Below are 27,954 nucleotides of genomic sequence, written 5' to 3'. Positions count from 1 at the left end.
ACTTGCTTTTCCCCCTTCTACTTGATGTCCGCCCTTCCTTTTTTTTTTTTTTTTTTTTTTTTTTGCGGAATCCTAGTTCTCCGACCAGGGATGAAAGCGGCCGAGTCCTAACTACTGGACCGCCAGGGAATTCCCTGCCCTTCCTTTTTATTCGGCACAGCTCTGTTGAATAGATGTGCCCCTGTCAACCCCAACCCCATCGTCTTTTGATAGACGTTAAGGTTGTTTCAAGGTTTTCACCGAAATGCTGTTGCAATGACCTTCCTTGTTTGTGTCTCTTGGGGTTCTTGTGTTTCTCTAGAACAGCTACCCAAAAGTGGAAGTACTGGATCAAAGAGAATGCCTATTCTGAATTTTAACAGATATTTTGCCAAACTGTCCCCCCTTTCCCAATAACTCCCGCAAATACCGCTCATTCCCCACACCTTTGCCAGTACCGGACAATACCAGTCTTTTAATCTGCAGCCAGTCGCGTGGTTAAGGAAATGACGGGAAACCAGTGTGGCTGAAACAGAAGGGACAGGTGGAGCCCAGTGTTAGATGAGCCTGAAGAGGGTGTGACAAAGGGCAAGAAAAGCGCCTAGCCCCGAGACGTCCTCATAAACACCCCCTCTAATGAATGGATCATTCAGTCGCAAGCACTTTCGACTTCCGCAGCCGACCAGCGTTCTGGGATTGCAGCCACTTGCCCGCCGCAGGGGTGTGTCCTCCGCAGGCCCCGCCTCCGCTGCGTGCGCACGTCGGGCCGCCTGCTTGGCTGCGGCGGCTGCGGCGGCCGCGGCGCTGAGCTAGACGCTGAGTGACGCGCGGACTTGGCGCTGACGGGCAGCAGACCTGACCCGCGGCCGGTGAGTGTCCGCGCCCTGCCGCCCCTCCCTCGGGGCTCCTCCGCGGGCCTGGCCCGCCCGGGCCCTCGGGAGCTGGGCTCGGTCGGCCATGGCCCGCTGCGCCCCAGCGCCCGCTTGAGGGAGCCGTGGCGGGCCAGGGGCGGGGGGCGGCCCGGAGGGGGCGAACGCGGCGAGCGGGGTGGGGGCCGAGCGGGGGGACCCCGCTTCCTAGACGGCGTTTCAGAGGCCCAGGGAGGCCTAAGCCGCGAGTTCGCGTAGTTGTGCCCCGGGGGAGGTGACCCCCTGGTCGCCGCGGGCGGACTTGGCGTTCCCGCGGGGCCTGCAGCCTCTGGCCGCCCAGCCCGCACGTCTGTCCACCTTGGGCCGGCGAGGACCCAGACCTGGCCCGGCAGCGGAGAGCCGTGCCTGGGCTGTTGGCGTGGGCCGGGGCTCTGCCCTTCCTGCTCTTGACTCACCTCGGTCCGTAGGGCCCTTTGAGTCACTGTCTTGACTGACGGAGTGACCCGCGGCCGCCAGATTGCGAGGGACCAACGTCAGGGGCAACCGGTTAGTCTGGCAGGGAGTCTGCTTGTCACCTCATAAGCGCAGTGCCCTAGGTGTATTAATTGTCTCGTAAAAGCTGCCAGGACCGCCTTGCACAGTCTTTGCACAAGGCCTGTGTCATGTCATTTAAATGACTTCTGATGAACTGGTTGTTGTGGTCTGTGGCTGTTCATCCTATTGTCTTGTATTCATGGCTCTGTGAACCACACAAGGCGGAGCATGATTGAAAAAATATAAACATCCTATGGCGCTCTACAGTTCAGGAAGCCCTCTCACTCTCAGCCCCTAACAAAACCCTGTGAGTTGATAGTTTTCCCACAGGTGAAATGGGTTTTAATGATGAATCTTGAGTTAAGAGATTTAACCTGCATCCCACAATCAAGAAGATGGCACAGATGGCCTTGTACCTGGTGGTCTGCTCCCAGATCCCATGCTCTTTCCTAAACAGAGCCATGGAGGTTGGAAATGGATTATGTTATTTAAACTAGACATTTTTCCCTCTCCCCCTAAATTGCCCTCCCAAGCAGAAGGAAACAGGGAGCTTACTGGTTTTATGTATTTGAATTTCTGTTAGGCATTAACCAGGTGTTTTGATTAAAATTTTAACTGTCATATTAAAATTTTTAGGTTTTCTTTTGCGAGGAGGAGGATAAGGAATATAAATGAGTAAATCTGTGCTTTTAAAAAAATTATTATTTTATATTTATTTATTTATTGGCTGCTTTGGGTCTTCGTTGCTGTGCGCGGGCTTTCTCTAGTTGCGGCGATCGGGGGCTACTCTTCGTTGTGGTGCATGGGCTTCTCATTGCAGTGGCTTCTCTTATTGTGGAGCACGGTCTCTAGGTGTGCGGTCTTCAGTAGTTGTGGCTCGCGCACTCTAGAGTGCAGGCTCAGTAGTTGTGGCGCCCGGGCTCAGTTGCTCCGCGGCATGTGGGATCTTCCTGGGCCACGGCTCGAACCGGGGTCCCCTGCATTGGCAGGCGGATTCTTAACCACTGCACCACCAGGGAAGTCCCTAAATCTGTGCTTTATTCATTATGTTTTTTTCAAGAAACATCACAAGACAAGACATCACAAGCTTACCAAGAGCTAACATTTCAGTTGGGCATTTCAAGTTTACTTGGTGAAATTGGGAAAAGTTTTCAAATACAGTACCTAAGCCAAAATACTCTTGGGGGTATGGGAATTCCAGGGAGCTTGGAAACACACTTACTGAGTGACCTTGTCAGACTGGCTATGTGAAGAGGAAGAATCTGTGATTCCCCCATTGTCTGACTTGATTTCCTTTTTTCCTTTGCCTGAGCCAATGAGATGATATGCTGTGAGTCACCAGAGTCAGGAGTATGAGCTACTCCAGAAATGACAATGCCAAGGAGAAGGTGAATTACAGAAAGTAAAGTATTCATTGCCTTTGGCTTACCGTTCCTTGAGTCTGTTGAAAAGCAAAATAGCTGGGACCTTTGGGCTACCTTGGTTTTTTGGTTTCTTTTTAAAAGCTGACTCTCTTCATAGGATAGTTGGGCTCTGTTCATAGGATAGTTGGGCTCTGTATCAGGTTTGCACCAAAAACTGAAATATTACTCCTCTAGGAGGAAGATATTTTTGAAAATTGGAATTGTATATTTCAGTGTAAAATTCAGAATTTAGTTTGTAACTCCTTGGAGAGAAAGATTTGAACAATACATTACCTCCTTGTATGTTATTGACCATAGTTAACTAAAAAGTGATAAATAGACATTTAATGCAGTCTCTTTTCCTGATACTAGTTAATGGGAGAATTAAGAGATCTGGGTCACATTTCCTTTTGTGTTGAACACAGTGAAGGTTTTTTGCTTTTTAACTTAATTTATTATATCTGTTAGGTTTGTTTGTGTAAAAGTATAGGACGAAAGCTCTGCCTTTTATTATTTATTTATTTATTTTTTTAAGAAGATGTCGGGGTAGGATCTTATTAATTTAATTTATTTTTGCTGTGTTGGGTCTTCGTTTCTGTGCGAGGGCTTTCTCTCGTTGTGGCAAGTGGGGGCCCCTCTTCATCGCGGTGCACAGGCCTCTCACTATCACGGCCTCTCTTGTTGCAGAGCACAGGCTCCAGATGCGCAGGCTCAGTAGCTGTGGCTCACGGGCCTAGCTGCTCCGCGGCATGTGGGATGCTCCCAGACCAGGGCTCGAACCTGTGTCCCCTGCATTAGCAGGCAGATTCTCAACCACTGCACCACCAGGGAAGCCCCTCTTCCTTTTATTGTAATCTGAATAATCTCTCAGGGTATTTTTTCCCTGCTGAGAAGCAGTGCCATTACTGATTAATTCTTGCCAGCAATGAGAGAGAGTGGAGGGGGCATATCTTTAATTGGAACAGTTAATATAACTGCTTATACTGGGGTCTTCCTGTTTTTTATATGGAAGTTATTTCACTCTGGTGACCACTCGGGTACTCTGTGATAGTTCACTCCAAGGTTTACTTTTCCCTGTTGACTTCATTTATTTACCATAAGATGTCTCCCATTATATTACACATTGTAAAGCCAGCTAATGAAGGCATCTGGCTTTAAATTCTTTTAAACTTTCTAATAAATCTGACACACAGTACTGAAATACAGCAGCCCATAACTGATGGTCTGGTCTAACAGTGTTACATAGGTTTACAGGATATGCAGTTACATTTATTCATAAATCCTTTCTGTATGACCAGTGTCTTTCCATTAAGAATAACAATGGTTTTGTAGTTCACTATAGATAATTTAGAGGTGCGTAGCTATTATAAAGGGAATATGTTTACAATCAGCCCATCAGAGGACTGCATCTAAATTGCGATTGTGGCTGACTGCAGTGGAGCCAGGAACTCTTTCTGGGTCGTCATATCAACCACATCTATAGTCAGACCTTACAAGGTAATATTCTAAACCTTAACTAGGCATTTCAAAACAGCAGTTAAATTCATGAGGCTCTTCTCAGTGAGCAGGTTTTAATGTTGCTTTGATGTAATTTTAAAAGGCTTTTAGCAAACGTGCATTTCCCTATGTGATACATTTCTTTTAAGCAAATATTTTAATAGTAATCCAAGGGCTGTTTAGTCTGCTTTTGGAGTAGGAATTGCATCAGATTGTGTGTCTTCTTGCTGTTCAATGATGTGATGTTGAGGAGGGTTCTTTTTTCAAATGTATGCTTAAGTATCTCTCTCTCTGAAAGTCTACATATACACTAACTTTTTGTTTGCACTTCAAAATGATTGGATTAAGTACAAAATTGAGCTGATTAATCAATTTGTAACCATTATTTTCACAAACAGCTATTCAACACTAGACAATGTTGTTTTACATGTGTGTATATGTATCCAAATAATACATATTAATTTATATTAGAAAGAGTGAAAAATAAACGGTTTGTTTCTCCCCAAAAAGGAAGCTGTGGTATATTTTTGATCATGAGAAAAACATTAGCCCCTTGAGCTGCAGTTTCTGTGTCTGAAAAATGAGATTAATTCTTGATGAGCCTTCAAGTCTTGAGTGCCTTGAATGCTGCTTTTCAATCTAAGACAGGGGTTTCCAAACTTTTCTGTTTCACTAAGTTTGGGGTTGGGCCTGGGAACCTGTGTTTTTAAAGTTTCCCATGTGATTCTTGTTTGGGGCCTCCTTGTCTAAAGCCCAGGCTGGATGGAAGAGGGAATAGATTGGTAGGAAGGCAGAGAAGTAAGCGACAGGATACATGAGGAAGGAGACAGCAGAGAGGACAGGAAGGGCGGATTGCTGCACACAGTGACTGTGGTCAGCTTTTCTGCCAGAGGCCCAGCAAGTGGATATTCTTTTCTCTCCACTTAGGGGAAAAATTAATTTTTGTCACACGAATAGATTTGTTTCCTTCCCAGGAATATCATAAGTCTAATTATTGTCATAGTTCTCAGTAACTTTAAAAGGGCTTTGTGGAAGAATGGCATAAAGAGACAGGTGTCTAGCACCCCGCCAGCCTGACTTTTTCTCAATACTCCCAGCTTCTTGCCTTTCTCCCAGTGAGCTCTCTCAGTCTTGGAAGCCTCAAGTTTCACTGTCTTGTATTATATTCAATCTCGCAGTTACCTTAGGGCTATGGGAAGGTGCTAGCATGATTAAAAACAATTTGCCATCATGCTTTTAGCTAATCTAGTTGGCTGACCTGCCTCCTCAGTCACTGGGGTGATCATATTTATTATGCCAAACAGTGGGACCCATAGTCTGAGCATACAGGTATACTGAAGGAGTTGGTGAGACAGGATATTTGAGTCAGAACTGTCCTGGAAAATCTGGAACATAAGGCTCCATCTTTAGCACTGTTGTCTGTACTGCACAATTAGCATTTATACTATAATACACCTGTTACATCATTTATCTTTCTGTTTCTCTCTGTCTCTTTCTCATTTGAAAGCTGCTTGAGGTCCTGAACATCTTAGGCCTCTTTGTAGTCGTAGAGCCCATGAGCATTATAAGTGTTTGTTGATGATAAGATGGCATGTCACATGCCTTCCTTAGTACTGGATCTGCTATTCTCTCTGGCAAGACCACTAGGAGCTGCTGCAGAGGAGCTGTTGTCACCTGGAACTATTTCCAGGGCAATTTGGAGGAGGGCAGGCAGATGAAGGGGAACAATCGGTGAGCAAAACTGAGTGTGGGTGGGAGTGGGGGCTAGGTAGTAGTGTTTGAAGGCAGATGAGAAAAGCAGACGTAATGAAGTGGCATTAAACCTTTACTCCCTTGATTTTCTACAGGAAGGCAAGGGGAGAGTCACGCCTCCTCTTTGCTTAGTAGTAGCAGGTATCCCACTAATTAGAAAATAACTTTTAAAACACTCTATTCTGGGACGTCCTTGGCAGTCCAGTGGTTAAGACTTCGCCTTCCAATGCAGGGGGTGTGGGTTCGATCCCTGGTTGGGGAGTTAAGATCCCACATGCCTCGGGGCCAAAAAACCAAAATATTCAAAAACAAAAACAAACAAAAACACTCTATTCCTCTGCCACACTTGGGTTTTTGTCAGCCTCAGCAAAATTTCTAAGTGTCTGTGCTCAGTGTCATGTTTGTCTTGCTTTGTAACACTTTTTGTGTTTGCAAAAAGTCTTACCGGCAGACCCAGAAGGAACAAAGTGGGGTGACTGGCTGCTCTAGGTTATGCTTTCTTCCCTTTGCATGTGGCTTTTCCGGGACTTATGCCCAGATTTTAAAGTCAACACATCCAAGTGCAAATGCCTACAGGTAGAAGGACAAAGAAGCTAACTATCTGCCCATTTGGCACACATGTCTTGCCTCTATGGTGTGCAGACTATTGGCACTGAGGGGATGTACAAAAACAACAGCAAATCCAGCAATCCTTGTTCACAGGGGGTTGGCAGTCACCTTGAGGAGGTGCAAAACAGTAAATTCACTTTGTATGGTTTATGATTGTTGTTTTGACACTCAGTATTCTGCGAGGTCAGGGAAGTATGGAGCTGAGAAGTGGAAAAGATGATAATTTGAATGAAACCCACTGGGTTAGGTAAAAGACAGAGTAGGAAGAGAAAAGAAGGAAGGAGGGGAAACCCCTCTTTAATGAATAAGCATTAAGGGGTTTTACTAAAAACATATTACCCACAAAAGGAATGTCTCTCATAAAGTAACTCATCTAGAATAGGGATTCTTAACCTGAATTCTCGGTCCACAGGTGAACTTTAGGGGCCTGTGGTTGCTCTGGAATGGCATAGGTAGCATTTTTTAAATATATAATTGTTCTGGAGAGAGAGTTTGAAGTCTTCATCTGATTTTCAAAGGGATTTGCAACTTCAAAAGGCTAATGATTATTATATTCTGACAAATACCCTTGCTACCCATCTTCAGAAGTGCACGTCTGTGAATTTGTATCTTCAGATGAGGAGGTATTTCCATGGAAGATTAGAGACAGAAACCGTAGGATTCCTTTGTAAACAAGAAGCCTTCTACCAAATATCAAGTGTCATGGGACATACTTGAGTGTTCATGCAAAGGGCAGCATGTTCCCACATACACAGTGGTCTAATCTGGTTCCCAGGAGTGGGGTAGCTAAAGTGCCTTTACCTGACTGGTGTGAGTAAGGCTCCAGGTCTGCCCTCAGGGACCTTATAGTCAAGTGCAGCCAATAGAGTGTGTACCTGTCTGTGATACAGAGCTAGAGCCAAGCAGGAGTGTTGGGGAGAGGGTGAGTTGGCACAGAAATCACATGCTTTTTGGAAGGTCAGGATGTTTTTCAGAAACTACTAGACTGTTGGAAACAAGGTATGAAAGAGTGGAGGGAGCCCTGGGCAGGTCTGTGAACAGTGCCTAATTCAAGACTAGCTTCCCTCTGCTGCTTTGGACATGCAGACCTAAAAGACTGTCCTAGAGCTGCCGTCACTTAGCACACACGGCGAGAATGGAAACCGTCTGTTTCAGAGTGAGTGCCCTAGCTGCCCCAGACCACAGCCAGCAAAGCATGCTGAGCTCAGGGCTCCTGAGGGCGGAGGAGGAGCTGAGCTCCTGCCTCCCACCCGCCCTGACTGCTTTAACTGTGGATGCTCCACTGTACTTGCTCCATGTATTAGCCTTCCGTGTAGGGTTTGGTTTGAGAAAAGGGGTGAGCATACCTCTCAAAGCCCTGGAGCACATGATTCTCTTCCTTTCTTGACATTTGCCCTCCCCATCGTGTCTACCTTTTTTACCCTAGTTATTCATTCATTATTGCCTAATCAGGTCCTTAGTCAGCAGTAGATGTTCTGGGCTATTTGAGTTTCCTCTCGATAATGATTAGTGGTGACGATGTTTGACCAGTTCTGGAGACCTCTTGGGAATTACAGGCACCCATTTCATGTATCTTTTTTTTTTTTTTTTTTAATTTATTTATTTTACTTTTGGCTGTGTTGGGTCTTTGTTGCTGTGCGCGGGCTTTCTCTAGTTGCGGCGAGCGGGGGCTACTCTTCGTTGCAGTGCATGGGCTTCTCATTGCGGTGGCCTCTCTTCTTGCAGAGCACGGCCCTAGGCACACGGGCTTCAGTACTTGTGGCACGTGGGCTCAGTAGTTGTGGCGAACGGGCTTAGTCGCTCGCGGCATGTGGGATCCTCCCGGACCAGGGCCCGAACCCGTGTCCCCTGCATCAGCAGGCGGACTCCCAACCTCTGCGCCACCAGGGAAGCCCTCATGTATCTTTAATTTATGTATTTTGTGCAGGCTGCCTCATGGAACAGGAAGTTATTCGTTTTACAGTGGCAAAATGCTGTTTTTTTTAATTTTATTTTATTTTTGGTAAATTGCGATCACTGTAGCATTTTGCTTTTCCCCCTTGCAATAATAACCTAATGCCTTGGTGTATTTCCTCCAAAATGTGCTTAAAGACAGGATATGGGCATGTTAAAAGAAGGTTGACACCTTCCCTAGACTAACGAACATGAAGAGAATTCTGCTGTGAAATCCCTTCTCTAAAGCCAACTGGGGGAAAATAAACGGTTTTCACAGAGGTGGACAGCAGGAAGGGTCAGTGGTTTGTGCATGCATGGAGTGGAGGAGTGCTGGTAAGCGTTTGTTACCTGGACTGTTAAAATTTTGCCTATCCATTTCTTTTCTTTTCTTTTTTTTTTTTTCGGCCGCACTGCGCAGCATGTGGGATCTTAGTTTCCTGACCAGGAATCGAACCCGCATCCCCTGCAGTGGAAGTGCAGAGTCTTAACCACTGGACCACCAGCGAAGTCCCACCTATCCATTTCTTTAAAAAAAAAAAAAAAAAGGTAAGGCAGTATTCTGCTCTTAATCAGGCTTTCAAAGTCCTTAAAATCTAAAAGGTGTGTGGTCAATAGCTGTATCTGTAGAATGTTAGGAAGCCAGTTTAAAACCAATGCAGTGCAACATTTCTCTTTCAGTGAGCTATTTGAGCACAGAGCATCATGTGCTTGGTCCCCCTACAAGGTCTGTGCCACCCCCCACCCTCCATCAGTAGCAATTTCTGCAGTAAAAATACTGCTCAAAGATGCTTACTCACTAGCCAGGCATTTTTCTTATTTCTGGGATTCACTGTTAAATGTTCTCTTTGTCATCTGCTCTTTGAGAATACCTTGATTTTGAGAATACCTTACATTCTGGAAATTGTCTATTCACTCAGCAAACCCTGATTAGGTAGGTACCCTGTGTTGGGCTGTAGGAGACAAAGATAAATGGGCCATAATCCGGAAAAAAGACATGTGTACAAATAAATACTGTAACAGAATACAAGTGCTATAATAGATCATGAAAGGCTTACTTAGGTAGCCCTTAATGTAACATCATGCCTCCAATATCATCCAGCTCATTGTTATCTAGACCTTATTTTTAGAAGCAGTACAACTCCATTTTCAGAGGAATAGGGGAGCTGCTCTGTCTGAAATGGGTGGGGGAAACCCAGTCTTTCCTGCTCTGCCTCCTGTTAAATACCATCTTCCCTGCAGCTCACTGAGAAGTGCCTCTTATTTTATAAATGAGGATGTTGGAGTTCAGGGCAGTCGTGTAATACAGCTAGCTAGCGCAGACCTGGTAGTAGAGCTTAGTTCTCATCCTTAGCCTACTTGTCAGTCAGACACCAGACTGATAAACAATAATTAGATTTTCTCCCAGTTTTATGTTCTATTCCTCCAAGAAGTCAGTGAGCACATTTCTGTCAGGGCTTCACCTCTGCCTGGCTTTGTTACTGAGCCTACTTTAAAGGTTTTGCCTCCTAGCGATCTAAATACAAATCAGTCCTATTCCCAGGAAGGTACTGTGACCCTTTTCATTGTCATCTGTGGGCAGTGCCAAGTTGCCCCACCTACAGCCTCTTCTGTTTTCTGGTGGAAATTCAGTTTCCTCAGAAATCTCTGTAAAGGATATTTGATGAAGGTGTGATGGATGGTGTGAAGCTTAGCCTGAAAACAAAGCTCTTCTTGTCTCTGTAAACTGATGAAGGGATGAGAGGTTCGAGCGGGGTTTTTCAGCCTTGGTGCTGTTGACGTTTTGGGCTGGATAATTGTTGTTGTTATTGGTGTGTGTGTGTGTGTGTGTGTGTGCGCGCGCGCGCGCACTTGTGCTTTCTGTGGGATGTTGAGCAGCATCAGACCGACCTCAGACCCACTAGATACCAGTAGCACAGCCCATCCTCCAGTTGTGACAACCAAACATGTCTCCAGGCATGGCCAAATGTCCCTTGAGGGATAAAACGGCCCCCATCTGAGAACTGCTGGGTTAGGGATTGATCGGCAAGAGACCTAAATGGAAATCAGAATTTTCAAGTACATTTTTCATTTACCTAAACTTTTATTTACAGCGATGAGCTGCTCTAAAGAAACAAAACAGTAACATGTCCCGTCCCCGATCCTGACCCTCTGTGGCATGGAGGGGCTTCACCTAACTCATGTTCAGAGCCTCCTTAAAAGAATTTGAACTCTGGTGATCATCTTCCTTTAGGTCCTCTGCAAATTTTATTTTGCTAGAAATTCCAAGGTTTTTCTGTTCCTTTCTTGGTATCTAGTGTTATCAGAATGAAAACAGAGGTTCTTCACAGTGAGCATTCAACTCAGTCTGTGATCCCAGTATAGATTTGATGCTACCTGTAGGGCCTTTCATAGAGACAGGGGTTTTTCCATTTCTTAACTAAAAGTATACAGGAACATTTGTTAACTTTAAGTGACACTTTCTTTAGTTTATTAATCAGCATCATACTATATGGCAGTTTTATAAGTAAATTATCTCATTTTTATACCTACGTTGCAGAGTTGTTATTACTATCCTTACAGATGAAGAAACTGAGACTCAGAGAGGTACCTGGTCGAGGGCCACCCAGCAGGTGTGCAGCAGAACCAGGGTTTTCTCTCTGTCCTGCCTGACTAGAGCCTGTGCCTTGACCACAGCCCTTTGCTGCCTCTCAGCCTGTGTGTGGCAGGGGATTCTCTCTTGGCTGGGCTTAGTTCAGGTCAGGTTTGTTGGGCGCTTACCATAGGCCAGCTCTAGAGATCATCATGCAATTCAGTCATTGCCTCAACTCCTTTGGTGTCCTGTCAGCACAGCATTGTGCTGTGCAGATAGGACTTCTGTGTGTATGGCTGCTGTTAGATTTGTTGAGCCCATCTTCCAGAAACTTTGAGGTGGAGGGATTCGGTCTGCATGTCATAGGATGTATACCGAAATACAAATACTTATATTTGCATCTAAGTTAATAGTCACATTTATACAGATGCTGAGCTACTGCCGGTGACTACTGCATGGGGAGGCTGTGTCCTGGGCATTTCGTCTTGGTGAGGAAACTAATGCACATGGCTGTGGAAATTTCATGGATAGACCAGGTTGAGTAATGTGTGATGATCTGTTATCTCTTACCTTGGATCTGAGAAGGCTTCAGTGAAGACCTAGAGTATCTAGAAAAAGAGTTTGAGGGCATTTTGCTAAGTAATCACTGTGCCACCTTGATTTTTCTGCCTTTCAAGTATGATTTTGAGGGGTGTTGCAAGTGAATTGTTACTAACAGTGAAATTTTTGAATATTTTGTCTTTCAAAAAATAAGTTTTATTGAGTTAAAGATTATCCTTATAAGTCAGCTCTCATTCTGAGATGCTTTTTAGAGTGGAAGAGAGGGCTGCTGTTACAACTAACTGCTGATAACTTCACATCACCTACAGTATATTTTTTCTACCCTCTAGCTCCTGGCTACTCCTAGGGATATTTTCATCCATGTACAAATAGGCCAGATATACTGAGGGAGGAAAACAGTTGCGCACCCCCATTCCTAGGAGCTGTTGCCTCATTTATTAATACAGGGAACCAGAGAGTTGAGTGGCAGCAGGCTGCCTACTCTGTGCTCCTGACTGCTCCTCCAGTGGAGGCAGGACCTGCTGGGAACGCTGGGAAAGCCGAGCCTCTTACTCTAAGAAAGTCCGGTAGCTATTGCTGCTGGTCCCCTGCCACCATAGACACAAGCCTGTGAGGACAGGGCCAGGGTCTTGGAGTTGCCAGTTCTTGGTCAGGGCTTGTTTCCTTGCCACCACTTCACCCACCCCTTCCCCTGCTGCCAGAATCTAGGCAGTCGTGAAAAAGCCTGAGAATGACACCTAACTCTGTAGGTCTGTGGAAATATGTCAAGATCCCAAACAGGTCCAAGGTGAGACAGAGGAGCCACCTCATTAGATTATTAGATTGACCAATGCCTTGGCCTGTGGAGTTGCTAATCTTATAAGAAGTTTATGTTGATGTACTTCCTATCCATCACACTACTGTTTCAAAGGCAGATGTATTTTCAGTAGACAGAAAGGACTGAATAGGTCTTAGACACTTAACACATGGAGGACACGCTTTCAGATTCTTAAAACCAGGTCTTCTGTTTCTCTGTAGTTACTATGGTAATAGGTACTATAGAAATGTGCAGACTCTATTGTGACTTCCTCTTGGTGTTGGGATGCCCCAGAGCCTCTGGCTTCATTGTCCACCAAGACCTGGCAGATCTGGCTGCTTCCTTCCAGGCACTGAGTGGTGGCGGGGGTCGGGGAATGGAGTCCCAATCCTCCCCCTTGGGACCAACCATCTCCAGCCTTGGCCTGCCGTGTTAGTCAACAAAAGTAGGGCTCTCCAGGGGACAACCTTCTCGGGTTGCCCTGTATTCTGAGTGAGCCAAGATGAGAGTTGTGGGGATGGGCAGCAGCAGCTTCTGAATCTTCAAATGGGAGCCTGAGCATTTACTTCTCAGAAATCATAGGACTGAGCTCACTTTTCATACTAAAAAAACAAATGGCACTCAGTGGTTTAGCAAACCCCTCCACTGTTAGCGTAAATGCAGTGTAATATAACCTCAGTTTCCATGTTGCTAGTAGTCTGTCATGACACCCTACTAATTTCACGTTCATGTACCACTGAGGGTTAGCTGGGGACACAGGAGGAATCACCTTGCATTCAGAAGGACTCAGGTTTGGTCCCAGCTCGACTGTTTACTCTGAGTGACCTTGGCCATATTACTTAATTCTCTTGATCTTAGTTCCTTCATAGTCATGGGATTCTGCTCGAAAGTGACTTAGTCTGGTGTGTCCACATCTGTTAGACTTTAGTCTGGTGCTCTTCCTCTGCACCACCCTCTCTTGGGTGAACTTGAGGGCCTTTGGTCCCTGCAAGGATGCTGCTTAGGTTCTGTTGATCCTGTTTGTACAGAGGAAATTACCTGGGAGCCCATAGCACTTCTAGGTTTTCCAAAATGGAAATTAAGCAGAAGCATCCTAATCATCCACTCTCTCCCTCAACTCCCAAATGCTATTTGTAGTCATCATTTATGAGAGAAGCTGAAGTCACAGGTGACAGTTGTTGCACCTGAGTGAAAGGAAATGTGGCTGATCACTTAACCCACAGGACATGTGCTTTCAAGATTGTTCCAAAGTTGGAATGATTTTTGTTTGATGGAGATGACCCACCAGCATTTACTCTGTTACAACCAGCCCTGTAGATGTCTGGTGCCTAGGCTTTGTTCTTATAAAATCCCAACCTAACCATTTTAGAATTCAGTCAGTACTTCAGCCCCTATCCCTCCAGGTCCTTCTCATGGGACTAAAGAGTCTTGTCTTCTCAGCCCTGAGACCCAGTGGCACTCAGGGAACAAGGGCAGGTCTTGTATTTATTTCATTTGTAGTAGGAAGTGGCGTCTTTGGTGCCAGCAGCAGTAGATTTCTGGCCTCTTCTCTGCTCTTTTCAGTGTTTCAGGTTTCGTCCCAGTGTTTGCTTTTGAATTCTTGCTCAGCTGTATTAGAATGTGCTACAGATGAGCCCACCCCTCCATAGTGAAAAAAGCCTGCCAGAGAAGTCTTGGACTTCCTGAATCACGCCAGTTTTTGAGGTTACTAAGAGACTAGTGCCCTTAGTTGCTTTCTGGTTGCTTGTTGCCCAAATATGCAGGTGTGTGTTGAGTAAATCTGATGCAAGAGCTTTGTGTCCCTGGACTCCCCACTTTTCCAGGAATCCTTGTTTGAACTTGCTCTTTGTCAAGAGGTTAATAGTCATCCATTCATTCAATGAACTGTGGGATTGAATTCACCCAGTGATCAAAATGAAATGGGTGAAGCTTGTGTGTAAGATTTCCTGAGGTGTGGCAGCACCAGAGTTCAGAGACCTCAGGTCATTTATTCTAGAAACTCAGAAGGTATTGATCTAGGTGATGTGGTTTCCTCAGGGTTTTGGGAGGCCCCTCTTATCACTGCTTCGTAGAGTAAGAGCTGAGTCAACCCTGTGCACCGCTTCCAACATCCAACTTAGCCAGCATCAAGCAGCATCTGCAGTGTGGATTTTCTAGCTTCAGTGGTCACAGGTCTCACCTCAGAAAGAGCAGGAATTCCCATTTCCTGACACTGTCAGAGGATGAGGGCTGAGTCAGAAGTCCTCAGGTGTGACCTGCCCAGAATTATCTAGGGATTCACCAAATTTCACATTCTTCCTCAGTGTTTCAGAATCACCCAGCTGCCCGTTTTCGCCAACAACTTTCTCAAGAGAGCATTTGAGCAGCGTTAAGTTTCATGAAGCACTTGTGCACACATTAGCTCATTTAGTCCTCACAGCACACTCGAGAATGTGGAGCAAAGAGAGTTTTGTTACCCAGTTTTATGGATGATGAAACTCAGCCTTCAGAAGGTTACGACTTACCTATAGCCATGGAGCTACTAAGCATTGGAACTCCAACCCAGATCTTTCTAACTCTAAAGACCATACCCTTTGTGCAGGGCCCAGCTACCTTTCCATTCCCGAAGGTGAGCTGGGTCTAGAGCAATAATCAACAGTAAGTGGGAGCCCAAAAGTGGCCCCTGTAAACTGACAGGTCCACTGAGCTCCCCCCTCCCCTGCATCATTCCAGCCCTCCCTGAGGTCTGGGAGCAGTGCAGGGACAGTCAAGGCTGTTTGCTACAGAAAACAGGTTGCACCTCCTCTTCATATCCATATGCCAGCTGGGGTGCAAAACTGGCCCTTGGTGCAGGGTTTACGCTTATAAATACTGGATTTTAAACAGTGCTGAGGAGAGCAAGTTTATTTCCACGTTGCATCCGGGAACAGGGCTTCTTCCCCCTGTTGAGAATTTCCTGGTATCCTAGCACGGTCTGAAAAAAGCTCACCAGGAGTGTCTTCTAGGGTAGACCAGCTAGTAAACAGTTCTGAGTTCATTCTCAATTCTTTTTGTAACATTAACATTTGTTATAAAGTGGTTTCATGGTCATTATCCTGTTTGATCCTAGTAATAGTCTTTTGTTGAATGCTGGGCAGGTATTCATTGCATTTTACAGGTGAAAAGTGGAGAAAGCTGGAGAGATTTGGAAGCTCTGAAGAGATGCACCTTCCTGCCCCCTGGCTTCCTCTCTCCTTCTCCCTCTCCCTCCACAGTAGCCCTAGCATTGTTTGTTCCCCAGATCATATATAGGGTTAGAAGGAGGATGTTAGAATTTACTCGTTTTGTGTAGACAGATATTCAGAAAAGAACTTGCATGATGAGTAAGCAACCCATTTCTTTCTTTTTTTTTTTTAACATCTTTATTGGAAAAAATATGGAATGCTTCACAAATTTGCATGTCATCCTTACGCAGGGGCCATGCTAATCTTCTCTGTATCGTTCCAGTTTTAGTATATGTGCTGCCGAAGCAAGCACAACAACCCATTTCTTTATCTGCTGAGGCTTGCCTGATAGGAGTATGTGGCACCATTAAGAATTGACTTGGCCTGATTATGGGATTGTTCAACAGAAACAGGTATTCTCACTTAAAGGTGAAAAGGGAATGTAGAGAAGGAACAAATCCTGTAGTCCAGGAAAGGGGGTGTCTTGGACTCTTGTATTCTGTGTTTATCATCTGAAAACATTTATGGGGCACATATTGTGCATGGTTTCTGTGACAGGTGATGCATCGTTTTTAACTATGACCCTCCTGAATGTCACAATATGTGGGTGGGGTGAGATCATAGACAAAGATGTATACAGTTGAAAGGTATTAGTTCAGCCAGAAGAGTGGAAAACACACAAACACATCTCCATGGGCTGTGGGAAGAAGGCTGCACCAATGACCAGAGGCACCTTGAGACAGAAGAAACCAGAGGCCTCATTACCAGCAGTACTGGCTAAGAAAAGGAGTCAGAGCCTGCTGAGGCGCCTGCCCTCACAGGCCCGCGGGTGAGGAGCAGCCTTGCTGGGCAAGGGGAGAGAGGATGTGGGACTGGGCCTGTGTGGTGCTGTCAGAGGGACCCAGGGAGTCAGTGTCCGCCTCTGATGTGGGGAGAGCAGCCCGGGGCAGGGACTATGGGGGAGACCCTGGGCTGCTGGAGCCCTGGGAGAGGACTCTGGGGGAGCAGCAGAAAAAACAACACTGGCTCCTAAACGAAAGCAACAGCCCAGCTGGGCCCTGTGAGGTGAGAATGGCCTTGGCCAGCTCAGAGGCATGGGAATTATAAACAAGTCATTAGTTAGAAAAAAACCAGACCACCAGAAAGAGGGGTGGAGGTAGAGAGAAGGAGGGAAGGAGGGAGGGAAGGAGTCAGATTTGAAGAAAAATAAAACCAGATTTCATACCATTTAATTCAGAGAGGTAGTACCCAACTAAATTTTTTTATTATTTTACTTGGTATTTTAGAATTTAATCCATATTTTATTGTCACCCCTCACCCGCCCCCTTCATTTAGCTAGCTTTGTCAGTAGGCATTTCATTCATGCATCAGCAACAATAACAGCTCAGGTTGGAGACTCCTCAGGGTGCTGTGCTGTACATGATTTGGAACATGGTATTGGACTCTGAGAAACTCAGAGTATGAGGGAGTCTTGATCTGTCTTGTAGGATGCTTATAGTTTAATGGGGTGGGAAACAGGCTGATGGCACTTGTGGAAGATGAAGAATAATCATCTCTTATAAATGTGACGCCACTTCTAGACCGGAGTGAACTCTGAGCCGCCAACAGCCTTCTAGGAGGCAGGCAGGGACTTCTGGTGCCCAGTAGGAAGCCATTCGGTAGGGAGGGAGCAGCCACTCACCTTCCGTCTGGCTGCTTCCTCCTCTGTGTATGTGGGAAAACAGCACTAGCTCATGTTGTGGGCATCCCATGAGTTGCGGTAGCTGATAGCTGGTCACTGTCAATTCCAGTCAGGCAGGAGAACTGTTCTCATTTCAGGGAGCTGGTTGCCTGCCTTTCCTCCCCCTTCCCCGCTCCTTCCTCTCTAGTTCTGGCCAAGCTCAGCAACCTGCCCCCTTCCTTCACTTGTGGTTTTCCAGGGCAAAGAAGAAGAATGGGAATGAAAAAAAGAATTGTTACGGATGAAGTCTCCACTGTGCCTTTTGGGATCACCAGGTGGGGAAGGAGTGGTGATTGTGTTTCCGTCTGGCAGCCGTGTCCCAGGCTGACTGACCTGAGATTTGCTGATGTGAGTCTCTATGGAGGAGGATTTAATGTCTTTGAACATGACTGTTTTTTCAGAAGCCCTAGAGTCTTGATTGAGCCTGTCATTTACCAGGGCAGAGGCTTTGAAATGAGTGTTGTGGATCTGCTGGGCCAGGTCCACAGGAGGGAACATTGGTGATCGGGACGTTGTTGCCGCTTCTCTCAGATCAGGTGTGGGAGTGGGAGTGAAAACCAGTAGTGATCGGGTGAACAGCTAGGAGTACAGGAATTATGGAGTTATGGAAGTAGATTTTACAAACAGAAAGTCACAGTTTTCTGGAAGTAGAAGAGAGAGGGCAGATTGACCTTTCTAGAATTAGTAAGAGCAAAGTAAAGGGCCCAGGGGACTTCCTGGTGACCACTTGGTACAGTACAGGGTCTTAGCTGGTTTCCTTGGTCCAATTGCTCTCTCTCTCCCTCCTCCCATGCCTTTCCTTCCCCCCTTTCAAGAGAATTGAGCCACTTTATATGAAAGAAGGAGCCAGTTAGCTAAAAAGTCTAACAAATAACAAGTATTCATAGTTTTCCAAATTCCCTTCCTGTCACCATCAGTATACTTAGTTGTAGATAGTCGTAGTCAGTGTTTGGGGGCCTTTTTTTTAACAAAGAAGTTTATGTAGACTTCTTTATGCAGGGGTAGAGCCCGTCAACTTGTTGCTGTGGTGCCAGGATTCCATTGTTTACTGTTGTTTGAGTAGCCCTGCCCTGTATTGTTAGACTGTGTGACTTTTTGCAAATGTCATAGTATGGCTACTTATCATTTTTGATTACTGTTAATACTTCTTGAAGTGTATTTCCCACAGTGGAATATTTTGGGATCTTTCTGTTTTTGTTGGGGGGGTTGGGGCAGCTTCTTGTTGATAACAAGAGGTTGAAGTCTAGAAAGGTTCCACATTTATGATTTGGCCTCTGATTTTCTAGGGATTACAGTGGTTCCTACAAAGAAAAAAGGATTTGAGTGTAGAAGTCAGCCTGACCAAGTTTGGCCATGTAGCTTTTCAGAGAATGAAGTGATTTCTGTTTCTGACGTGCAAGGTGGCTCCTGAATGCTGCACCCCAGGCCACTCCCTTGAGGAACAGTGGCCAGGCCTCAGGAATGGACACAGCCCTCTTCCTGGCACCGAGCCTGTGTGGGTTGAATGTACTAACTGAGCCTTGCTGAGAATGTTCTCCTTCCCTGCCAGATGGAGTTTTTAGCCTGTGTAAAAACTCCAGGACTCAGTATTCTTGCCACTGGGATGGAATAAGCTGGTATCTGTCCTTGTTTCAAAGCAAAATCCTTAAACCGTGTTTTGAGTTTAGAACCTGTTGAAGTAGTGGACCGCAGAGTGCGCTTTGCTGGCCACAGATGCCTGCTGTTGGCGGCACGCATTACACCCACCTTCATTCCTTTGGATTTGTTGTTCAACATGTGTTTATGGAGAGCCTGTTATTTTGGGGGCCCTGGAGCTACAGCAGTGAAGCAGACAGCTGTGGCCACGCCCCTGGGGGCAGAGTCGGGCCTCCTGAGAGCTGGGAGGAAGGAATTAGGGGCTGTTGGGCAGGACCAGGTTGAAGAGCGTGGGCGGAGGGTGTGCCTGAGGGAGGACTGGCACAAATAAAGTGCTGCTGAGAAAAAAAAAGCCAAGACGGGCACTGGAGGAAAACTGGCTTTGCCTTCCTCTGTGTTTTTAAGAGAAGCAGAAGCCTTGTTGCTCAAGTGGCTACACCTCCCAGAATGTGCAGTTATCAAGTAAAACAGTTAATGGTCAGATTTAATCGCTCATACAATCACTGCTGTGCAGCATGATGATCAGGTGGAGGAATTTACCTAAGTTACTGCAGTTGGTAACCTAGGCAACCGAATGGCATTTGTTCTTGTCTTTGCCTGATTTTAGTTTTTTCCTGTAAGCAGCATGCGGGCTGCAGTCCTCAGGTGCCTGGGGCGTGTCCTCAGTGTGGCCGTGCACCTGCCTAGAGCCTCTGGGGCCTTTTACTGCAGCTCCCTCCTGTGGGAAGCCTAGAACTCTCATCTCAGCACCCTCTTCTCTCTGCAGTCTGAGTGCCGAGCAGCTGGGGACAAATTGTGGCTCTCAGGGTCCCTAAGGGAGTGGAGCTCAGATGTTCTTTCTTAAAAGTCTGGGGAATTCCCGGGTGGTCCAGTGGTTAGGACGCCACACTTTCACTGCTGAGGGCCCGGGTTCCATCCCTGGTCAGGGAACTAAGATCCCATAAGATCCCGCAGGCCGCGCGGTGTGGCCAAAAAAGAAGTCTGTAAAGTTGGGTCAGTATGAACAAGCTGGGGGAAGCTATGTGGGGCTTATTCCACAGTTGGCAGAGTCTACCTCGACCCCTCAGAAAGAGGACACATAGCTGGGTAGCCTTTCACCATCTCTGTGGACTGTCCAGTTTCTAGCTTTGTTCATACTGTTGCTTGATCTAGAGGCACTTCCTCTCCCCCACCCCAGATCCCGTCTGTTGTTGATGGTCTGCACCATACCGTCACCAACACTTTGATAGAGAAGAGTGTATCTAATTTGGAGTCAAAAGAAGGTCCCATTTTCTATATTTTGCTGTTTCTTTTTTTTTTTTTTTTTTTTTTTTGCGGTACGCGGGCCTCTCACCGCCGCGCCCCCTCCTGTTGCGGAGCACAGGCTCCAGACGTGCAGGCCCAGTGGCCATGGCCCACGGACCCAGCTGCTACGAGGCATGTGGGATCCTCCCGGACCAGGGCACCATCCTGTGTCCCCTGCATCGGCAAGCGGACTTAACCACTGCGCCACCAGGGAAGCCCTATTTTGCTGTTTCTTTTCTCTCTTCTTTTCAGCTTTATTGAGTTATAATTGACAAAATTGTAATTGTTTAAAGTGTGCAACGTGATGATTTGGTATATGCATACATTGTGAAAGGATCCCCACAATTAAGTTAACACATCCATCACCTCACATATTTACCTTTTTTAAAAAAATAAATTTATTTATTTTATTTATTTTTGGCTGTGTTAGGTGTTCATTGCTGCGCGCGGGCTTTCTCTACTTGTGGTGAGTGGGGGCTACTCTTCGTTGCAGTGCGCGGGCTTCTCATTGTGGTGGCTTCTCTTGTTGCAGAGCACGGGCTCTAGGCGCACGGGCTTCAGTAGTTGTGGCCTGCAGCCTCAGTAGCTGTGGCTTGCAGGCTCTAGAGTGCAGGCTCAGTACGTGTGGTGCGTGGGCTTAGCTGCTCCGTGGCATGTGGGATCTTCCCAGACCAGGGCTCGAACCAATGTCCCCTGCATTGGCAGGCAGATGCTTAACCACTGTGCCACCAGGGAAGCCCCTACCTTTTTTTTTTAAGTGAGAACACTGAAGATCTATTCTCTTAGCAAATTTCAGTTACGCAGTACACTATTATCAGCTATAGTCACCATGCTATTCATTAGCTTCTCAGACCTTATTCAAACTGAAAATTTGTACCCTTTTACCAGGCATTACCCATTGCCCCCACTCCGAGGCAGCCCCCATTCCACTGTGTTCTATGAACTGAACCTTTTTTTTTTAAAGATTGTGCATGGAAATGGTACCATGCTTTGTCTGGCTTATTTAACTTTCTGCTATTTTCTAAGTGTTCTTGGGCAAGTACAAACCATTATATCTAATATTTACTGAGTGCTTACCAAATGGCAGGCACTATGCTTCCGTATTTTCACTTAATCCTTCCTGTCATTAATCCGATTGTATAAATACTAAATCTAAAGGTGAGAGAAGGTTCAGAAAGATCCTGCTGAGCAAAACCATGCCTTATAATATCCCCAAAGATAACAAAGAAGATGTTATCTAGAGAAAACTCAGGATATTTAGCAAAATACTAACTGGTTGTATCTGTGGGGTGAGATAGAGGTTGTTTTTTACTCTTTATACCTTTCAGGGACATTTATGCCTTCTTTATACCTTTCAAAGACCATTTCTTGTACTTCTTTGTTCTGCTTGAACAAAGAAGTACCTATTTCTGGGTAGAGCTCAGTAATGCTCAGTAAGTAGATGCTGCTTGAGGTAGAAAGTTAAGGTCTCTTCTTTTCTTGGCTTGATTTGGCCTGAGTTGGTAGCCCTGGTCTTGCGTTACTTTGTTAGTTGTTGGTGCAGCTGTGCTGCTGTTCATCTGGAAAGTTCCCAGATGGGCTCCCACCCCTTTGCACTGCCGGAGTGGAGGGTGAGCTTGTTGTGTTCTGGGACCGTATCTCCCTGGCTGAGGAAGGCTCAGCCGTGGCAGCAAGCAGCAGGCACCGATTGGCTAACTTGTTATTTCCATCAGCCGGGCAGAGTCTGGAGTGGGCTGGGGACAGTTTGCTTGCGTGGTGACTCAGTGTAGCTGATGCAGGTTTTCAGGGGCCTTTCAAGCAGCTCTGCTTTAAAGCAGAGCTGCTCTGAATGGCCTGCCTTGACGTTCCACTTTGTGTGCTTCTCTGCACAAGGCCACCTGCCTTTAACAGGTAGGCTGGACTGGCTTAGATGAGCTTGCTGCCGCACTGAGAGCTGCTGCACTGCTCTTTTTTTTTAAATGATGTTTTCTTTGTTATTTTATGTTTTGGATAACTTTTAATTTTGCTATAATTTCAGAAATACAGAAAAGTTGTAAGGATAGTACATAGAACTCTTGTGTACATTTTATCCAGATTTACCATCAGCATTTTGCCTCATGTGCTTTACTTGTGTGTGCTCCCCCCTCCATGTGCGTGCCTGTACACACACACACACACGCACACGCGCGCTCTTTTTCTCTGTCTCTGAACCATTTGACAATAAGTTGCAGGTAGTATGCCCCGTTACTTTTGAATACCTCAGTATGTGTTTCCTAAAACAAGGACGTTCTCTTAACTAACCACAGTGCAATTATAAAAAACAGCAAGTTCAGCATCAGTGCAATACTGTCACCACTGTCCATGTTTTGTCCATATGCAGATATAGTCCCAGTAACGGCAAAGCTTTATTTTTAACAAAAACATTCCTGAGGCACGTGGGTGACTCTTTGCGTATGTTGCTCAGGGGAGAGCAGAGCCAGCAGGTGTTTGGGGGACGTGACTGTCGTGGGCGCCGCATCACCTACTCCTCATGTCTCTGCAGGACCAGAGTAGTGAGAGCAGCAAGAACCACACCCGGCAACGATGTCAGCGGAACTGGAGACCTCAGAGGGGGTGGATGAGCCAGAGAAAAAGAGCTCTGGGGCCCCAGAAAAAGAAAACCACACCAGGTGAGCGATGGGGGCTGGCCATCTTGAGTCAGGTGGGCCCAGGGCCTGCCATGCCCAGCACACCTGGCTTTAGGTGCTGGAGGCACCAGGTGTGGTCAGAGTCATGCTGCTGTGGTTCCCGGACGCCAGGCTGGCACTGAAGAGACAGCATATGGCACCCTGGGCTGCTCAGCGCTCTGCCCGCTCCTTCTCACCGTCACCTCCATCATACGAGGAGGCAGGACGGGCACTGCTAGGAATGCTGAATAGTGGAACTTGATGATATTCCTGGTCCTTTTTTCTTCTTAAAATTCTAAGCGTTTTGTCATCTGGGGTGAGAAAGGGTAATCAGAGGCAAAGCTGGCACCTTTTCCAGTGTCTCCCACCCCCTCGAATGTGGGAGCAACTCTAACTTCAGGGCTTTCCTTACTGGGGAGGACCAGTTCACTCAAAGCCTCTAGTTACCTGGGCCTGTTCTTCACTGTTCTTAGCCTGTCCTTGTAGCCCTGTCATTGGCAAAGTTCTTTTTTTTTTTTCTGAATATTTATTTTTTATCAAAGTATGGTTGATGTATAATATTATATAACTTACAGGTGTACAGTATAGTGATTCACAATTTTTAAAGGTTATACTCCATTTATAGTTATTACAAAATATTGGCTATATTTCCTGAGTTGTACAATACATCCTTGTAGCTTATTTTATACATAGTAGTTTGTACCTCTTAGTCCCCCACCCTTATATTGCCCTCCCCCTTTCAATCTCCCCACTGGTAACCACTAGCTTGTTCTCTATATCTGTGAGTCTTCTTTTTTGTTATATTCACTAGTTTGTTGTATTTTTTAGATTCCACATGTAAGTGGAATTTAGTATTTGTCTTTCTCTGATTTCACATAGCATAATGCCCTCCAAGTCCATCCATGTTGCTACAAAAGGCATTATTTCATTATTTTTTGTGGCTAAGTAATATTCCATTCCATATATGTGTATGCATGTATGTATTATATATATATATATATATATCTCACATATTCTTTTTTTTTTAAATTGGAGTATAGTTGCTTTGCAATGTTGTGTTTCTGCTGTACAGCAAAGTGAATCAGTTATACATATATCCACTCATTTTTAGATTTACTTCCCATTTAGGTCACCACAGAGCAGTGAGTAGAGTTCCAGCAAAGTTCTTTTTTTATATCTTGAAATAATTGCTAATAATAAATTATTGTCAGCACATGAGTGATATGAGCCAGTCTCCTAAAGAAGCCAACAGAGGCTGGGCTTCAAGAGGTCAGGTTTTTCTCGCTCTAGTAGATGATTGTGTGGACGCACGTGAGCCCCTACTCGGTGCGTTCTCCACTTTGTCTGGTACTGGCTACTGGCATCTGTCAGCACCACTCCATCCTGCATAATTTTGTTAAGCAGCACAAACCTAGGTCCTGGCTCTAACCTCCCCGGCCTTGATCTCATTTGCATCCTCCTACTCCTGGACCCAGCCACATGTAATCCTGAAGACACTGTGGGTCCAAGGTGGGAGGAAAGCAGCAGGGCCACCCCAGGAGATGCATGGTCAGTCCTTCTCAGTGGTGTGGATTGCAGGAGAGACATTCCCAAAGGTTGTCTGTTCCCTGAAGCCAGCACACACTGTGGTGTGTTTGTTCGGGCACTAGGGGGCCACAGTAGCAAAGCGTCATTCATTTGGGTGGTTCAGAGAGACACGGATACTGTGGAGGAGTAGGTCACAGTCATCCAGAGTATCTCCCAAGTCCTTGGAGCAGACTCACGTCTGCCTGCCCTGTGCTTCTTGGTAAGAGGCTGGAATCAAGTTTCTGAGCAGCCTCTGCCTCTAGCTCAGCAAGTGGTCAGCCTAGAGCTGGGAAGGGCTAATACACACATGCATGCTCTCTCCATAGGATGGCGGACCTCTCCGAGCTCCTGAAGGAAGGGACCAAGGAAGCGCATGACCGGGCAGAAAACACCCAGTTTGTCAAGGACTTCTTGAAAGGCAACATCAGGAAGGAGCTGTTTAAGGTTTGTGCCCTAGGTCATGGACTGGGTCGGGCTGGGGGCCTTAGTCCCATGAGGAAGCCCCCCTGGAGAGCCTTTCTCCATACTACATGCTTTCTCAGCGAGGCTGTGGTTTCATGTCTTAAGTGGAATAACATAGTGATGTAAAGGAAGTGATCCATGTTCCAAAGAATTCACCGTGTCATTAAGAAACAAAAGCTTCCTGCACATGTGAAATAATTCACTGTATAAAAGTAGGCCTTTGGGGAATGGAGGGGGGTGCTACTCGAGCTTTTGTCTACAGCTGCTCAGAAGTGTGGGCAGTGGGCTCGGGAGTTGCTGGCCAAGGTCTCCCTTTCCCATGGTCTCCCCATCGCCCTCGGCAGCTGGCCACCACTGCACTGTACTTCACATACTCGGCACTTGAGGAAGAGATGGACCGGAACAAGGACCACCCGGCCTTTGCCCCCTTGTACTTCCCCTCGGAGCTGCACCGGAAGGCGGCGCTGATCAAGGACATGGAGTATTTCTATGGTGAGGACTGGGAGGAGCAGGTGCAGTGCTCCGAGGCCACCCGAAAGTACGTGGAGCGGATCCACTGCGTGGGGCAGAATGAACCAGAGCTGCTGGTGGCCCACGCCTACACCCGCTACATGGGGGACCTCTCAGGGGGCCAGGTGCTGAAGAAGGTGGCCCAGCGGGCCCTGAAACTCCCCAGCACAGGGGAAGGGACCCAGTTCTACCTGTTTGAGAATGTGGACAATGCACAGCAGTTCAAGCAGTTCTACCGGGCCAGGATGAACGCCCTGGACCTGAACCTGAAGACCAAAGAGAAGATTGTGGAGGAGGCCAACAAGGCCTTCGAGTACAACATGCAGGTACTGCCAGGGGTCAGGCGGGAAAGGGCCTCTGACCGCGGGGGGCCGCTGTGGGTCTGCCTGAATGGACATCAGTGCACTAGGACAGAGGGGCTGCCCAAATGGGCATCAGTGCACTAGGACAGGAGCTACAGCCTGCCCGAGAGAAAGTCAAGGGACCAAACAGGCCAGAAAGCACGAACCCAGTCATAGCTCTGCCTTGTTTGATAGCCTGTGTGTTGTGTTTTGGGAAGGCGAGTCCCCAGCACATTGAGGGGTTGGGAAGGAGAGAGCCATCTCCCTCCCTCTCACCCCAGGATCCTGGTCTTAAGGAATGGGTTTCCCCCTTTTTAGCAAGGATTGCTATGAGAAGCCCTACTTGATAAGTTCAGGGAGAGAACCAAGGAGAGTGAGAATGACTCAGTTTACAAGTAGCTGTTAGATGGGCCCAAGTCTGGGGAGGCTGATTCTGTGTCCAGAGCCCAGGCCCAGCCCTCAGCACCAGAAAGTTGCCACGGGAGGTGGTGAAGCGCCAGCCTGACCACAGGCCTGGCAGCCCTCTAGTCTGATCTCAGCAGGCCTCTGAGGGCCACTTAGGCTAGATCAGCCCTGTCAGGGCCTCATTCTCCCATGTTCCTCCTTTTCTGTTGTTTCTTGCTAAAAATACCCAGTGGCTGGAAGTAGGGAAGTACCAGTGCTCACACAGTGTCTTGGGGCAGCGCTTTTGCTTTCTCCTATCTGTCCCCTGGTAGTTTCAGTTGTGGGCTGTCAGTCTGGGCAGCACAGGCGCGGCCACACCTCCCAGAGCTCGGCGGTGGGGCATGGACTGGGGCTGCTGCTCTGCACTCCTGAGCAAGCCTCGCCTGCTCCAGCTCCGTGTCCGGGGGAGAGAGATTTTTCTTTGAAAACAGAGGATACACAGTCCAGTGATGGCTGTCGATCCTCTGCACCTGCAGATATTCAGTGAACTGGACCAGGCTGGCTCCTTGCTGGCCAAAGAGACCCTGGAGGACGGGCTCCCTGTGCACGATGGGAAAGGAGATGTGCGGAAATGCCCCTACTACGCTGCTAAACAAGACAAAGGTAGGTCTCGTGTGTCCTGAGCTCCCCCCAGGGTGGTTGTGTCCGTGTCCCCCGCTGATGCCATGTCCCTTGTTGGTGCTGCTGTGCAGGTGCCCTGGAGGGCAGCAGCTGCCCCTTCCGAACAGTCCTAGCTGTACTGAGCAAGCCCAGCCTCCAGTTCATCCTGGCCGCCAGCGTGGCCCTGGCTGCCGGCCTCTTGGCCTGGTACTACATGTGAAGGACCCACCACCCATGCTGGCGCCCTCCTCCTGACCACTGGCCTGCCCTTACCTCCACCCACGACCAAACTACCACCTCAGGTGACTTTTTTTTAATGCTGGGCTTGAGAAAACAAGCAACCAATAAAAGCCAGATGCTAAAGCCTTTGCCTGTCAGCATCCCATCTGTGGGCCAAATGCTGACCTGGGTGCAGGCCCACCCTCCCTGCAGCCCCCAGGCCACGGCAGCAGGAGCCGCCATTGCAGCTCAGCGGGCCAGCCTGGGCCTCTGGAACCAGCTCTGCTGCTGGGGCACCCACACCTCTGACCCCAAGGCTCTTTCCCTCTGTTCTTCCTCGTCATGTTGGCATTTAGGTGGGCATCTTTCCCCTGTTGGGAGTGGAGTAGCTAGCAAGTTCAGGCTCCCATAGCCCTGGGGTCAGGGGGGCTCCCTAGATGTGGCTGCTCTTCTGCAGGACCTCTCCTGGGGGCAGGGGCCAGGAAGGGGGCAGAAGCCAGGCTTGCACCCTGCCTCAGAGGCCCTGGGAGCTCTGTCCTGGGTAGCCAGTCCTCATGCCTCTCAAGCAGAAACCTGAGTGGGGTCTGTTTGCCCATGGCCTGTCTTCTCTGACCTGTGGAAATGCTACTGCACTCAATAAAATGGACTCTGACAGCTGCCTCGCTCCTTCCTGGTGTGATGTCATCCTTCTCGATGGCCCCTGGCAGCCCCTCATGTGCTCCCAATACTGCTGGTCCCGTTCCAGCAGCGCACCTCTCCAGGGCAGAGTCCCTGTGACCATCTCACAAAGACCCTTAAAGTCCATGTGGTCCCGTGGTTTTCTAATTCTCAGAGTGCTCTGG

General features: G+C 47.2%; 1 protein-coding gene and 1 non-coding gene across 7 annotated transcripts; one reads left to right on the top strand and one right to left on the bottom strand.

Moving 5' to 3' along the window:
• The first annotated feature begins 710 nt into the window (after positions 1-710).
• Positions 711-27,769, top strand: HMOX2 (heme oxygenase 2). 6 transcript variants are annotated; one of them, XM_067706771.1, is made up of 7 exons: positions 727-848; positions 8,997-9,118; positions 22,846-22,973; positions 24,863-24,980; positions 25,343-25,834; positions 26,770-26,896; positions 26,986-27,769. In XM_067706771.1, exons 3-7 carry the CDS (start codon positions 22,888-22,890, stop codon positions 27,111-27,113), a joined length of 951 nt encoding a protein of 316 aa, XP_067562872.1. In that variant the 5' UTR covers positions 727-848; positions 8,997-9,118; positions 22,846-22,887; the 3' UTR covers positions 27,114-27,769. The 6 variants fall into 6 exon arrangements, with proteins under 6 accessions (XP_067562877.1, XP_067562872.1, XP_067562874.1 ...); XM_067706773.1 differs by having other exon boundaries at positions 8,997-9,124; positions 22,847-22,973; XM_067706776.1 differs by lacking the exon at positions 8,997-9,118 and having other exon boundaries at positions 711-848; positions 22,847-22,973.
• LOC137208264 (U6 spliceosomal RNA) lies at positions 15,893-15,999 on the bottom strand. The gene has a single exon (XR_010935579.1). It is a non-coding gene; the product is annotated as a U6 spliceosomal RNA (small nuclear RNA).
• Positions 27,770-27,954: the final 185 nt, after the last annotated feature.

Source organism: Pseudorca crassidens, chromosome 15 (genome assembly GCF_039906515.1).
Source record: "Pseudorca crassidens isolate mPseCra1 chromosome 15, mPseCra1.hap1, whole genome shotgun sequence".
Classification (NCBI taxonomy): domain Eukaryota; kingdom Metazoa; phylum Chordata; class Mammalia; order Artiodactyla; family Delphinidae; genus Pseudorca; species Pseudorca crassidens.
The sequence above is the reverse complement of the archived record's forward strand: the minus strand, read 5'-3'. Positions and strand labels throughout refer to the sequence as shown.